Source organism: Rhipicephalus sanguineus, chromosome 7, assembly GCF_013339695.2.
Source record: "Rhipicephalus sanguineus isolate Rsan-2018 chromosome 7, BIME_Rsan_1.4, whole genome shotgun sequence".
Lineage (NCBI taxonomy): Eukaryota > Metazoa > Arthropoda > Arachnida > Ixodida > Ixodidae > Rhipicephalus > Rhipicephalus sanguineus.
The window spans coordinates 166,247,857-166,263,120 of record NC_051182.1 but is presented as its reverse complement, the minus strand read 5'-3'; the positions used below and the strand labels follow the sequence as shown (position 1 = coordinate 166,263,120).

Genomic DNA, 15,264 nt, shown 5'->3' with positions numbered 1-15,264 from the left:
CAAAGATACTTTGAAATTGTATCGCGATACGATACAAGATACTCAAGCAAGAAGTGTTTGAGATACAGATACAAGATACTGCCGGAATAATTGTATACGATACGATACTTGGCAATTGTATCTTAAGATACTTCAATACATTCTCAAATTTGTTATTACAGATTCGTATAATGTAGCAGTAAACGCCTAAACACGAAAATGTATGCTTGAAAATTACTTAACTGTGACCAGTTTTTGTTACACTTGAATGAAATGTCTGTTGGTATCTCAAGAGTATTGCCCTTCTTGCTCAAAGTACATTAGTTTCCTTTAAAAACAACTTACTGGGGCTTGTTGTAGCTTCTTCACAGGAAAACTCTTTATACACTTTGCTGACAGTGGTTCTTGGTTGTCATTTTTGCAATTGATGGGAGCCGCTGCTCACCTTGCCGACCAGCTAGCGGGTTGCCATATAGTCACAATAACGTCAGTAAGAAGCCTTCGCACGACGGCGCAAATACCGGTGTGGACTTTTACCTTGTCCGTAAAAGACAGTTTGCACAATACCGTATACCCGGACAGGTGTACAACAGCAACAACGCTGGTAGCGACATTTTTGTTTGTTTAGGAGGGGGGGGGGGGGAACGCATGGTGTATACAGGGTTTGAGACCGTCCGCTAGCGGCCCGGACGGCACACATGACCGTCTCCGTCCCATTTGTTTTTATTTCCTAAATAAGTGTGTTCGTGAGCTACACAGACATGACTGGTCTTAAGCCTTTCTTTCGTGAGGAACATGTGGTCACCATGTGCTGAAACATAACCGCGGAACAAAAACTATATTTCAGTCCGCGTCCAGATTTCACTCGTTGTGTAAATCGGTATCGTTGTTTCTCGAATCCTGACTCCAAATCCCCTTTAGAAATGACCTATATATGAGATATGGGAAAGGCTTCCTTTCAAATGGCAACGTCATTTTGTTCAAAATCTCTCCGACCCCACCATCTTCACTGTCCCGTCCTTTGGAGCAAAATTTCGCGACTGCGGCCCGCTGGCTATAAGCTGAGTTTGAGACCCCTGGTGCATACGTAAATGACGTAAAACTGCAATGAAATTTCCATGTTCTGCTTAGCTGCTGGCGTAAGGGATTCTTTGTTGATATACTCACGTACAACGCTAACGTGCAATCACTAACGTACAAACAGAAATATCTCAGACGTATAGTATAGTTGCACAAAGCGTCGCAGGACACCGCCGCTATTCGCGCTATTGCCGCTTATAGCTCCCATTACGTGGCGATTAGTAATACGAAAAATATTGAAGAAGGCCTAAACCGGAAAACAAATATAAGTAAAATAGAGAGGTGGTTGTGTATCAAACATTCACATTGAATGAGTACAGAAAAATAATACAGACGGTGCCCTTAATAGCTGTGAACATGAAGTATCGTCAACGTACCTGTTGAAACAATAGAGAGAGAGAGAGAGAGCTCTTTATTGAAAGGCAGAAAATTTACCGGTGTGTGTAAATTCGCTGACTTGCTACTCTACGTGGGGAAGGGGATTGGGGACTGAAAGACACAACGAGAGAGAGAGAGAGAGATCGAAAAAAATATAAAAAGTTAAAATAGAATAAAAAAGAGGTAAAAACACAAACTGAGTTTTTTGTTTCTTGGGCGGGGACGTGTGCTGACAGTGACTTATTTCGTGCTTTCAAGGTGCCATTAATGTTTGTCGAGCTGACCGATGCTCTCTAAATACCTGAATAGCAATTTCATCGCTTACCTCTGTTGCGTGGCGCAGGGTAAAGGGTCCAAGGCACAGTCAATTGATAAAGTTCTTTTGGTTAGCATATGCATGCAATGTTCATAAAGCGCACGCTCTTCGGCATACGCTCGGCACTCAAACAAAATATGCTCGACAGTTTCTATGGAGCAACAGTACGGACTTTCGGTTTGACCGAAACGGTACCATAAACTGTTTCCATAAGCACTGTTTAGTCGAAGACGATGGTACAGAGTTTCGAGATGGCGAGGAACTCTGCATGGGAATGTTCTTCTTAGATGAGGGTCGATAGAGTATAGGAAAGCATAGTGATGTGTCGAAAGGTTCCAGAGCCTCTTGTTTTCTTCGGAAGCAAGTCTCTGAGCCAGCTGAGAAGCATCAGATTTAGTGAAATAGGTTCGCCTACAATTTCGGTTTTGAAGGCCTTTGCGTGCCTCTTCATCCGCTTTTTCGTTGGCCAGAATACCGCACTGAGCTGGTATCCACTGAAATATGATAAAGTTACCTGTGGTAACAGCCAAGGGGCGTAAGTACGCTATATCAAATGAAATCGGGTGATGATTTGTGTTCTTTAAGAGGTTGAACAGTATCTGTAGAGCTCCCTTGGAGTCGGTGAAGACCACCCATCAATACTGCGTTTGACGTAGGATATAGGGGGCAGCTTCTTTGATGCCATGAAGTTCTGCTGTCGTCGAGGATGTCCTCCTCTGTAGCCGATAAGATAGCATTTGTCTTGTGGAGGGCACATAGATGCCACAGGATGAAGTCTCCTGAGTGGTGGAGGCGTCAGTGTAAATATGAGTGTGCTGGGTGTAGTGCTCGGCTAAGTAGAGGAGAGTAGTCTGCAGCAGTGCGGTCTGTGAGATGCGTCTCTTTGCTCCATTGATGCCTGGTACAAATAGTTTTATATCAAGAGGCGAAAGTGTCCATGGAGAAAATCTCGGAGCCATTGTTTACAGTGGCTGTCGAATAGCAGTAAGTTGTAGCATTTGCAGGGCTTGTCCGAATGCTGAATTGCTGTGGGTGAGATGTGCGCGGTACAGAAAATCCTTCTTCCTTTGTAGGAGATGGCGAAAATGAGTGCGCAGAGTTTCTTGAGTAGAGATGACTTCTAGCGGAAGACATCCTGCTTCCGCTACAGTTCCCGAAGTTGATGAGCTCTTCGGGAGGCCTAGACAAATTTGTAAGCAGTTGTTTCGTGCGGCTTCTAAAGTTCTTTTGTTTGCTGGTGATAATCGATGAAGCACTGGTAGGCAATAGCGCAAGTTTCCTTCAATATACGCCTTCTCAACTAGTACCAAAACTGAGTGCCTATGGAAAATTGCGTGAAACGGCTTGTTGGGACGCTCATGAGCAAAACGGAGCATTCAGTAAAACAATCTTTCTCGAATACCCTTCCTAACATCTTTAAGGTGGCTCCCTAATTATTTCCATTATTATAACGCAAACTCAATTTCGCTATTTTCTTAAACTCTAAGCAGAATATTTTGTACTGTATACACAAGGCACGCCCACATAATAATATACTTCTTTTCAAAATCGCCTAGGCAACTTGTAAATGCGTAAACAGTAGCGGAAATAAAGCAGACAGTTAGAAGAATAACGCAGAAATCTTATTTTGCGAACGCGTTACAAAAGACATACTGCAGTGACCAGACCGGAAAAACAGTGCAGAGACCTAGGTAATGTATATGATGCAGAATGACACCTAAGAAAGCCCTTGTGGTAATAATCAAATTATGATTTTATAAATTCTTTAAATAAATGTAGATAGAAGTGAAAAATACGGTACGCCAAGAAATTTTCTGTTAGGTAAACGCTTGCTCTATTTCATCTAGCGTCGGTACCAGTGGTGCTAACGTTGTTGAAATCTTAATTGCATATAAGTCAATTCAATGCATGCAAGTCAAATTTACATCCACGAGATCCTTCAACTCGCTGATATGTAAAATCCACGCGACGCAAAGCAACGCCATTCTTGCACGCATCACATTTCGTTACGGAGCAAGACGCAAGAGAATCTTTAATAACGACACTGTAACAACATCAGAATTTGCGCAATAGACGCCGCACGTAGTGGAGTACGCGGCGCAGGACAGTGGCTAAGAGCAAGTGCCATGGCATTGGCGCAACTAAAAAGAAAAGAAATCTAGAAAACAAAAGCTACGTGGGCTGGGCGTAGACGTCCGCGTGCTTGTCTTCCTGACCTTGCACCCTCACTGGATAACTCTGGCGTAAAAATAAAATAACGTCACTGCCCTTAGACTTATCTTATTCAGATGGCTTAGTGGCACCGGTACCAGCTTGAGAAGCAGAGCTTGGCCAGCAATTATTGTTTCGCACGGTTCGGTTGCGATAGAAGTATCTTGTATCTTAATATACACGATACATTATTGAATGTATCGGAAATACAGATACAGATACTCATTTTGCGAGACGTATCGCGATACAGATACAAGATACCAAAAGAGTATCTAAGATAGTATCTGAGATACATGTATCTTCGATACTGCCCAGCACTGATACCATGTAACAAAGTGCTTACGTTGTTGTTTATCTTGTAACCTACCCCTTATGTAATACCCCCTAGTGGGGTCTTTAAGGAAATAAAGAAAGAAAGAAGAAAGAAAGAAAGAAGAAAGAAAGAAAGAAAGAAAGAAAGAAAGAAAGAAAGAAAGAAAGAAAGAAAGAAAGAAAGAAAGAAAGAAAGAAAGAAAGAAAGAAAGAAAGAAAGAAAGAAAGAAAGAAACTAACAAGCGCTTTTCGCTTTACAGTTCCGCTTACTGATTCTATGAGCCAAGTATTCGACGCTCACTAGATTGCCCTCCGCACTGTGTTCCCGAGCCAAGCCTAATTACGGTTCATCAAACTAATGAACAGATCAAGCTCGCCTTGCTTGTTCGCCTCAGGTTTATGACTAACGTGACTAACTATGACTAACTAGTTATGACTAAATATATATATATATATATATATATATATATATACAAAATGTGTGTTTGTGTGTGTGTGTGTAGAGAATGCCTTGCGGGTAGTACTTACTGAAAAAAGAAAAGATGCCTTCATTAACGTTTCAGCCGTGACACCCGCCTACGTAGGTCAGTGTCTTGCGAAGCCTATGCCACAGCCCCAGCGGTATGAAATCCCTTTTTTTCCGATTTTTGATGTGTGCTACCTGGAAGTTCATTCAATGTAGAAAGCGCCGCGCGCATGCGCCGTTGCTTGACATGCGTTCACTAGTAGTCACGAAGGCAACGCCACCTCTCAACGTCAACTCCTTTTACTCTTTTATAAGCACAAAATAAATCGAGAATGCCTATTAACGTGCGGATTAATTTTAAACGCATTTTTTTCTTTAGTAAATAGCAGCGGACTGCGTACAGCATTCTGCACATCTCATTCGTGCACTATGAAGGCTTGCCCGTCAGGCAACGCGACATGCCGTTGTGACTTTCAAAGCGCAATTCAGCAATACAAATCCTAATCATATGGTGAGAAAAAGCTCGTTTATGTCACTGTAATTCACAGCCATGGGGTCTTGTGACACATTTCGATCGGTTGTCAGTCCCTTTAAGAAAGCACATCGCGAATATATATGGTGATAGAGTAAGTATTTACTCTAAAAAGGCGTGACCTCACTCATGCTCACCTCATGTTCCAGGATCCCAAATATTTGTCCATAAGTAAATATTGAGAAGGTTATTGTGTATACATATTTGAACTTTCTCACTATCAAGGAGGTAATTTCCGCGTCACTACAAAATCTGCCCTAAATGGTGGCTCTGCGCTGTACAGCACACGTGTGCGCTGTACAGCGCAGAGCCACCATTTAGGGCAGATTTAGGGCCTAATCTAAGAAAAAAAATAACATGTTATCAGATTGACAGGAATTCTTCGAGCTATTTCCACTCAGACAAAGCTTAGAGGGAATACCATGTCTAGAGGGTGTTTTCTAAAACGCGTGCATCTATGATAGTACTGTGCTATTGATGCGCTTTAACCAGACTTCACACCTGTGTGCAGATATCCCTATTATTAAAGTCGAGGCTACATGGCAGTTATCGTGTCTTCTGAAATATTATTAATTTTTCTTAGTCGCTTTCGCGCGTATTTCTATTGCAACTTTTAAGTTGCAGTAAAATTTAATATTGAATTATATATTTCTTACTATCTATTTTACTATGATTTCCTTATCTACAATAGAGACAGAACTACCCAATACAGTGGAAGGGACTTTCAAGGTGGGCCTACACGTTCGAGCCAAAAAAGGAATCCCAACCAGGAATGTCTTCGCAGCTTTGACATTCCCATCAAGCCAGAAGATTCCAGGATTCAATACGCGGCTGATATTTTGCATCATGAAGTACAAAAAAAGCTCCGGTTTTGAAGACCCTCGAGCGGAGCTGTATTCATTCTATTCGACATGGGTCATTTTCCGTTGGGCTTTCAGAGGAAGAAGACAACTGCTTGAAAAGCAGTAGATATTAAGGGAAAAAGCAGATTTCGCTAGTCTTTATCTGGCTGAAGACTGGTATTTTTCAGTCATTGCTACGAGCGAAAAACTACTAATCAAAATTCCTGTGCGCATAAACACCATTGTTCTCTTAGGGGAACCTCCTGGAAAGAAAGGCTTAAGATTTCCTTTGGAACGCCTGCACATCTTCGTGGCAACAGAAGGAGCTCCACTCACAACTGAAGAAATTTTAGTATGCTGCGTGAACGAAAGAAGGGGGAATTAAAGGGTTCGCTTTTCTCTGATGTGTCTTGTGACCCGTTGTTGAGCAAGTCAAATGCATTTTGTATTCTACATCAGGAGTGATACAGAATAAAGAAGTGATTTTGATAGATTGTAGGAATAGTTACTATATTATGTTGCATTAATAATCGTTGTTGTCAGCGCAAAAACGCCAAAATTCGCTCTCCTGAATTTCTTTGTGCTGATCAAAGTGGACGATTGGGCCAGTAGGTGATTCATGATCGACTTTGTGCTTGCTGTAGTGCAAAGTTGAAAGAGACTGCGCCTACAGAACATGTAAGGAGAGCTTCAAGAGAACTTCCAGCCCATTAGAGTAACCTATTGGTGTATCTGCGCCAACAGGATTCAAGACAATCACCTCGAGCATATGAGTCAGTCGACCGTGAGAAAAAAAAGGGAAAAAAAAGAAAGAGAAAGAAGAAATGCAATTAGGATAGATAAGTGCTTTTTTTTAGCGGGATAGACGGAAGATCTAGAGATTATTACACAACACTTCGGTCGTATATGTTCTACTATACGTTCATTCCTAACAAAAAAACTAATCAGGTTCACATTTTCCGGTGTACAAGATCATCTTTCAACGACTGTATCATTTTTGCACACCCTCTTAGACGGCGCGAAGCTTGCGGTGACAGCCACATTTCAATAAGAACTAAATGAAAACAAATAAAAACTATCTTTAAATTCCTTTTTTTTTACTCTCATTCCTAGCGTTCTCAAACTTATCCAGTTCGAATTTGAGGTATCGCAAGGAGCAAACAAGCATCACCCAAGTGGTACACCAAAGGAAATTCGGCTTATTATGCAACAACAATATCCTGTCCGTACCCCAACATAATGGTTCCCGCTAGCTGAAAAAAGAAACTCGGGAAGCAGCATGCTGCTCCATTATCCCACCGGTACGGCAGCGCAAGAAACTAAACATACAAACAAATAAAAACACGATTCTCTTCATGCATCGTGGGCGCGTCTATAACGGCCAGACATCTGGCATGGCACGTCTAGAAAAACTGCCAATTCATTGCCAGTCGTCGCCGTCGAGATAACGCCGACAAACAGAGCTCTCTTTTCTGCGCACCGAGGTGAAGCGACAGTCTCGGGGCGTGTGTACTGTTTCTTTTGATTCTCTTTTATTTAGTGCCGCGTCACTGCAGACGTCATGGCGGGACTTTTGAATTCTTTAAGGTCGATACGCCACGTGGTGTCGTTCACGCGAACTAGGCCGCTGGTGTCCAGAAAAGCTGCATATGCGGCTATGGTATGCTTTACACTCCCCCTCCTCCTTATCTTCGCATCTCTCCTAACCCTCACTTCCCATTCCCACTCCGTTGTTCTGCTAGAGTAGAGTAAGACTTGTTGCTGGGAGAGTTGGTTGAAATCGAAGGGGTACATTTTAGCGCAAACTATGAAAGAAAGGCACGAGTAGCCAGTTGAAGTTTAGCGCCCGACCTATCTGATTTCTCGTACTTCTTACTCGTGCCTTTCTTTCATAGCTCGCGCTAAAATGGACCCCTTCTGCTATAGTACGTACGCCTGTGCTATTCTTCACCCTCTCCACCCTCCGCACCCTCAAATCTCTCCTCCTAAACTCACTTCTCTTTCCCACCCCCTTGCTATACTATATGCATTGCTGTGTTCTACCTCTCTCCCTCCTCCTCACCCTCACAACCCTCCACCTCCCCCTATCTTCCTTCCCACTCTCTAGATATACTGTACTATACAAGGCTATGTTATGCGTTACACCTTCCCACCTCGTTAACCTCACTTCCCGTTTCATCCCCCTTGCTAGACTGTACTATACATGTCTATGCAATGACTTATCGGTTTGTGTACGCTTGCGTTTTGCCTGCGTGTCGCCAAACTACGTCATGAGACATAACACGAGTTGCATCCTCCTGCATCCCTCCTCCTGCATCCCTCCATGCACGTTCGCGCCACGCATACGGCCGGCGCGTTTCACAGCTGCTTGAGCCGCTACCGGCAGTAGCCCTCGCACGCTTTCACTCGCACATAGGACATACGACGCGCGCGGCGATATAACCAGCTTGTACATTATACGGAACATGACGGCGATTGCAGAAATGAGCCTCGAGTGCCCAGATAATTGCTACTTACCACCTTGGTTGGTGTCCTTCATCCAGGTGCGGCTGCACGAGCTGACCGAGTCGAGCCTGCCCAGGGCTTGCCTGCAGGCCGGCTTCGTGCACCCGTTCAACGTGGACCGCTACGGGAACCACGTGCTTCTGCTGCGACCCGCCAACATCCGCAACCTTCCTATGGTTGACGTCCGCCGCGTGCTGGTCTTCTTCGTGGAGACCCTGCTGCGGCGACAGAACGCCTCGCGCATAACACTGCTCGTGGATTGCGTTGGCGGCGACCGCCACCAGGTTAAGTCTCGTTCAACATGTTTTGCCTCAAACTGACAAAAAAGTCATTTCAGTGTAAATAGAAACGCGAGCGCGGATAAGAACTCATCGGGTCCTATATGCTGTCGAAGGCGAAAGCCTTAGCACGCCTTTGCTTCGCGCGTACACAGATGGTGACGTTCTGAATACGCGCTTTCTCTTGCTTTCCGGGAGTAAAGATAGGAAGTAAAGAGTACTTGGAATGCAACATTGGGGGCCTTCGGCCGCCATTATCGTCAGAACCCTGCGTGGCCATAACCGTTTCCTTTAAACAGTGGCGGGACAGTCCGACTGATTAATACGGGGCAGGTTTCGCGCCCCCTCTTAGGTGATTAGGGGGCGCGAAATACGTTCTGTCGTCACATCATGAAGCTGGGCGAGAACAGTCTTACGCAGATGAGCAGCAGCGACGAGCAGTCTGTCGTGGAACAAAATACATTAACATCCTTTTGTGTTCAATTGCAGCTTGAGCTGGGTCGGTATGTGATGGCCTTATTCCGCTGCTACTACCCTCGCTCGCTGGGCTTCGTTCTCCTGTGGCATCCCCCGCGTTTGCTCCAGGGCATCTGGAAGCTCTGCAAGGGCCTGATGCCCGTCGAAGCCCTGGAGAGGGTACGCTTCGTCACGGTCAGGGACATCGGCCGCTACGTTGACCGAGACAAGCTACCCGTACGCATGGGGGGCACCGACAACTACCACTATGTGTACGTGCCCGGAAGGCCTCTGGGAGAACGGTGTCCCAAGCTCGCCCCTCTGGACCCCGTCAGCTGCCCGACGGCGAGCCTGCACGTCTACGGCATGTTCACGGCATGACGCGGCTGTACTTAAGGCTGCTGTTTAGCTGCGAACCGCAGCACACGAACACGAACCGCTGTAGCCCTCGCCTCCGTTACAGCGCTGTTACACAGCGCCTACGACTTCGTAGGCGCTGCAAATAAAAATTCCAATAAAAATATTTCACGGCGTTTTCCGAGTTCTTACTCCATCATTAAACAATCTGACCGGTAAGCTTTCTGCTGCACTAAATAAAACAGGTACCGTAAAAATATGTTGTAAGTCCTTTGAAGGGGTTCTGACATCACTTTTCGAAACTGACTTTACTCCGCCATACAAATCTGTACAGAGACGGCTCTGACCAAGTGTGAAGCTCGGGAAGTGCTGATATTTTATTCAGACATTAAAGTAAGATTTCGCACGGCGCACTCGCTGACATCAGCACTAGCCTGACGTCAGGCTACAGTATCAATTCTGGCGAGTTCCCGCACCAGGTGTGATGACGTCAGGTAACAAAATATACAGAATGGCTGCTTGTGCGTCACCAACGGTAAAGTACCAGAACCAACGGAGCTACGGAGGGGAACGTCTATGGAAACGTAACGATATTTTGCGTGAGCACGTCACGAGAAGCTCATACCATGTCGTGACGTCAAGGTACAGTAGGAACCGAAAGTAGCTAACATTTAAAAACATGTTGTAATCAATTTTTCGGGTTGCACTCACGCTTAACAGTACATTTTACAGGCTCTTGATGGATTGGCCTTTCATTTAACGCAAAAAAAGCAGAGAGAGAGAGAGAGAGAGAGAGGAAACATTTAATGAAGAATGGCTTGTTAGTGAAGGTGGGAGGGTCCCTTATTCCATGAACCCACAGGCCTGGACCACCCGCCGGGCCCGGCCAGCACCCCAGTATGCCTTAAGACTTAAAGGGACTCTAAAGAGAAAAACGATTTTTGCTCGTATTAGCAAACCACCTCAAGTTTCGCAATAAAAAAACACAACTCTTGGCGCAAGAAGACGCTTGGTAAGCGAGAAAATGTTAAAAGAAAATCCAGGTGGCAACGAAACCGTGAAGCTCGCGCACCAACTCTGTGACGTCATAGATTTTGAGGGCGTCTGCTAAGACCTGCATAGTTCTTAATCAGTAGCAATAAAGGACATTGCCCCCTGAGGGGGCCAGAGACTTAACGTGTCATGTTTCAGCAAATTTTATTGAGCCAATGTGGCAAAAGCACGAAGTAACGCTTGGAAATCCGTGACGTCACGCTGATACCCATGTGTAGAAATTTCGGCGCGAAATATAAGAATGAGACTTTGACCGCCACTTTCGGTTCTATTAAAGAACAACCTATGATGGCGAAATGAATGATAATAGAGTTCTCAAAAGAACAAGCGATTTGTCTAAACTGATTCGTAATTACACTCCAGTGACCTTTGAAAGGGACAATGAACAGAAAAACAATTTTTCTCATATGAGTAAATTTACTCATTCACCATGCCAATATCACCACGTTTGAGGCTAGAAGCACTTCATAAGCGAAGAGAATGCGCAGACGAAATGCGGGGGTCGACGCCCCTTGAAATTCCGCACCGAAGGCCGTGACGTCATCGATTTTGGACGGTGTCTATTAGGTACTAATCGGTAAAAATGAGTACATTGTTCTCTGATGGCGGCATAGAATTACATACTAAGCTTCAGGAAATTTCGTTGAGCCAATGTCGCCAAGATAAGAAAAATACGCTTTGAAATCCATGACGTCATGCGCGGAGATTCCGGTGCGAAATTTAAAAATGAGACTTCGACCTTGATTTTCTCCGCTATGAATAAAGCTATGATGGCGAAAATTACATCAAAGTTTTCAGAGTAAAATGTATCAGCCTAAACGGATTGATTCCTTCTGCTTAGTGTCTCTCTATGAACCTGATGGCGAAAAGAATAAAAATAAGGTCCTTGGTCCGAACAGCTTACCGGTCTAAATTGATTCATAGTTACACTCTATCATTCAGCGTAGCCAGGGGAGGGGGGGGGGCAAACGAGCCCCCCCCCCCCCCGATAAATTTCAATTTTGCATGTCTACATGTACACGCACACATACAAACGCACGCACGAACATGCATAAAGTATGGCTGAACCCCCTCCCCTCCCCCCCCCTTCAAAAAAAAAATTCTGGCTATAGTGACCCTTTACACAATATCTATAGGAGACTTGTCCGGCGGAGCAAAAGGGACGGGAGAGAGGCTAGTCGCCTCACGAGACACCGCGCCGGAGTTCGCCCATCGGGGCACCGGCTCTTTCCTGCCGCCGTGGCGACCGGCCATGAGCGACACCACGGCGGCGTACTCCCGCAGCGCCGCGTGCAGCGGGCATCAATCCGGGGGTCTATCCCGTGCAGGCGAGGGGCCTCCTTCACGAGCCCCCCGCAATGCCCTTGCGCGGCTTGGAGATCCGAGGGGTCTCGAGACCCAGTCCCTACCAGGGGTGACAAGTCGCTGGACGGACCTGGCGCCACAGGCAGCGGGTCCCCTGTACCCGTCAGAAAAAACGCGCCGGGTGTGCGCGCGGCCGTGGAATCAACGCAACCCGCACTGCCGCGCGAGCGGGGATTCGAACCCAACCTCCCGATGCCGAGGCGGACGCCTCTGACCACTAGCCACGGCAACGGTGAGGAAACGCCAGCACTAATCGGCAACTTATCTGAGCTGCCGTCGTAAGACTTCTACTTACGTAGCTCTCATATTACCGGCAAGGCAAAACGCATTTCCAATGTTTTCAAGTATTTGGTCATTTTCCAAAGCAAAAGTACGCTTAGTAAAACACATTATTGGAAGGCTTATTGTATAACACGTGACTTCCACCCCCTACCTTCTCTCTCTTTCTCCACTAGCAAGGTTGATGAAACCGCAAGCCGCGCATCCTACCTTTACATGAGTACAAGTACTTCACGGAGCCAGCCCGCCTTTAAGTACAATGTGACGTTCCAAGGATGAACCACAGTAGTACTAATTGATTGACTTAGGCAGATGAAAACTATTATTGACCTCAGACGAAATTCCGAAAGGGGAAATCGCGAGGATGGGGCGGCAAAGAAGCGCCTCTCGAAAGTCGAATAATGGCGCGCTTTGAAATCCTGCGCCAAGGGCCGCTCGACGAATGGCTGCGCAAATGAGAGCACGTCACGATGCCTCACAACCACTGACGACCGAGACCGAGCAATTTCGCTCGTCGCTGCGGTGACAACGCTAACAACGCGAGTTTTGTCTTCCACCTCATAACAAAACCCGCCCCCAGAAAACGCCTGTCGGACTGGGTGCTGCCATCTAGCGGCTACATTTGCAAACACGCAGCAGCCGGTTTGCAGCCTTCGAGATGGAAGACGAATGCTGCACGATAAGTCTCGAGGACATCGTTTCTACTGCCACGCGAGAACTTCGGCCGCTTCGGCGCCTAGGCCTAGGGCGCTATCGTGCTGTCTTTTATTATGGCGGCTACATTTATCGTCCGACATTGAGTGGACCCACATGAGAAAGACATTGTCTCCCGGGCCTCTCTTACCAACAAGTTCGTGACAAAAAGCTGCATTGCGATGAATGCAGTAGTCAGTAGCGTATACTTCAAGTGCGTAGCTATTATTGCAGAAGTGAATTAAACCAGTTAATAAAACACGAACCGATGAAAACACAGACTGTGACAGACTAGTAAACCCTTTCGTTACTGATAAAAAGGCCACGTTTGTCTGTTTCCCTCCAGTATGTCGGTGTAGTCGCAAACGTTTCCAGCCTACGGCTGCAGACCAGAAAAATTCTGATAACGTGTGCAGCAGCAACATTTTCCCGCTTGTTAACACTTTATGTTTACTATGACCGGTACTGTAAAATGGGCTGTAAGTAGTGCCAGGTGCGCACGGGGTCCTTGAACCCCTTGAATACCCTTGAAAATCGAAAGTGTGTTTTTCAAGGCCCTTAAAACCTTGAATTTCGGACCAGTCCTTGAAAAACCTGAATTTGTTGAATGCTAATTGAATTGTATTTGTCATCATGAAAATGGTTTTCGTTGCTCAACTTTTTGTCTTTTGTTTGAGTTCTAAAATGCGGCAGGAAACCGTACCCATTTTTATACCTATTTAGCCGAATCTCGTTTGGCCGCTGGCAACATTGACTTGGTGCGAGTTTCGGAGGCAGCGTTCATGTAGACGTCGTGTCAGTGGCTTAAAACGTCACTACCGGCGCTAGCGGAAGTAGTAACGCTGCGAGCGCAGTCGCCCCATCGCTATCGCTGTCCATTGTCTCCGTCCAAACTAGTCCACGCGGCGTCCGCGTTTGTGCGCGGGCTTTAACCTAGTCGGTCCTTGTGCTACCAGCGCTTTTTGGAATGAGCGTGCCTTCTACGTGTTTGTACAAGGGGTGCAATTGATGTGTTGATATGTAAACAATGCCTGGAAAAAGCAAATTTCAGACTACGTTGGATCCACCATGACGACTACAAGCACTGGATTGCACCTGACACCGATCCGCATCGGCTAAGTGCAAGCTTTGCTGCAAAAACTTTTGGAGTGAAGCCATGGGTGAATCCGCTTTAAAAAGTCCATGAAAGTGCCAGCATAATTGGCGCAATCAGATGGGGCAAGGGAGTGCGTTTGAAAAGCTACCTGACGCCTTTTCCGACAAGCAGTCCACTACAGCTCTCCGTTGCAGTCGCCAAGCTTAAATGATGCTTCTAAAACGCACGAGCTTGTCACTGACGCAGAAATTCTTTGGACTTTGAAAGTCGTCACAATCCCACTTCTCGTACCGGTCGTCATCCCAATCAGAGTTTTTCGACGCATGTTTCCGGACAGTGAAGTGGCGAAGGCGTTTTCCTTGTGGTGAAAAGAATGCGCATATGTGACATGTCATGGACTCAGGCCCTTTCTTTTCTTTCGGCCTGCAGCGAGAGATAGCAGTGTGAATTCTCGTCGTACTTTTGATGAGTCGGCAATGACTGTCTCCTGCCACAGTAGCAAATGGATGTGCACGTGAGGTGTTGGGACTCCGCCCAAGGTGACGACAGATATGATACCTCCGTTTTCTGGGACATTCTACACGCGAATGCATTCAGGAAAAGTTGCTAAGCGCGCTGGCCATTGCCCCTGGCAAAATTCTTCATATCCAGGGACGGTCCCAATGCAACTGAAGTTCTTTAAGGGCCTCCAAGAGCACTTAAGAACATTACCAAGTTCAGTGTGTGGCTTAGGCATTGTGGACTTCACACAGTGCACAACGCGTATAGAGCGGAGTTTCAGCTACTAAATGGGGACTTGATTGCCTGCTGTCTAGTCTAAGCACACTTTTTGAAGATGCCCCCGCACGGAGAGAGAACTTTTCGTCAGTTACAGGCCAGTGCACTTTTCCTCTCAAGTTTGTGCCCACAGGTGGTTGGAGAATGTCCCTGTCATTGAGAGAGCAATTGGTGGTGTGGTCTGACATCAAAAAGTCATTGAGGCTGCTAGAAAGAAGAAGTTAATCTCCGAAGTTGCTTCATTCAACAACTTGTTTGAGTTCAGCTGTGATGCTTTGCTGCCAGCAAA

The 15,264-nt window shown here is 46.0% G+C and overlaps 2 protein-coding genes across 3 annotated transcripts in view; both read left to right on the top strand.

The window, feature by feature from the left end:
• LOC119400492 (motile sperm domain-containing protein 2) overlaps positions 1–9,802 on the top strand; it is a 200,481-nt gene extending 190,679 nt beyond the window's left edge. For both annotated transcript variants that reach the window (XM_049418087.1, XM_037667552.2), the window contains exons 2-3: positions 8,660–8,905; positions 9,389–9,802. In XM_049418087.1, the coding sequence (XP_049274044.1) occupies positions 8,660–8,905; positions 9,389–9,736 (594 nt within the window). In that variant the 3' untranslated portion in view covers positions 9,737–9,802. The remainder of the gene's footprint in view (positions 1–8,659; positions 8,906–9,388) is intronic.
• Positions 1–15,264, top strand: part of LOC119400491 (vitamin D3 receptor) — a 113,063-nt gene that overhangs the window by 24,363 nt on the left and 73,436 nt on the right. The gene's annotated exons all lie outside the window — the stretch shown is intronic.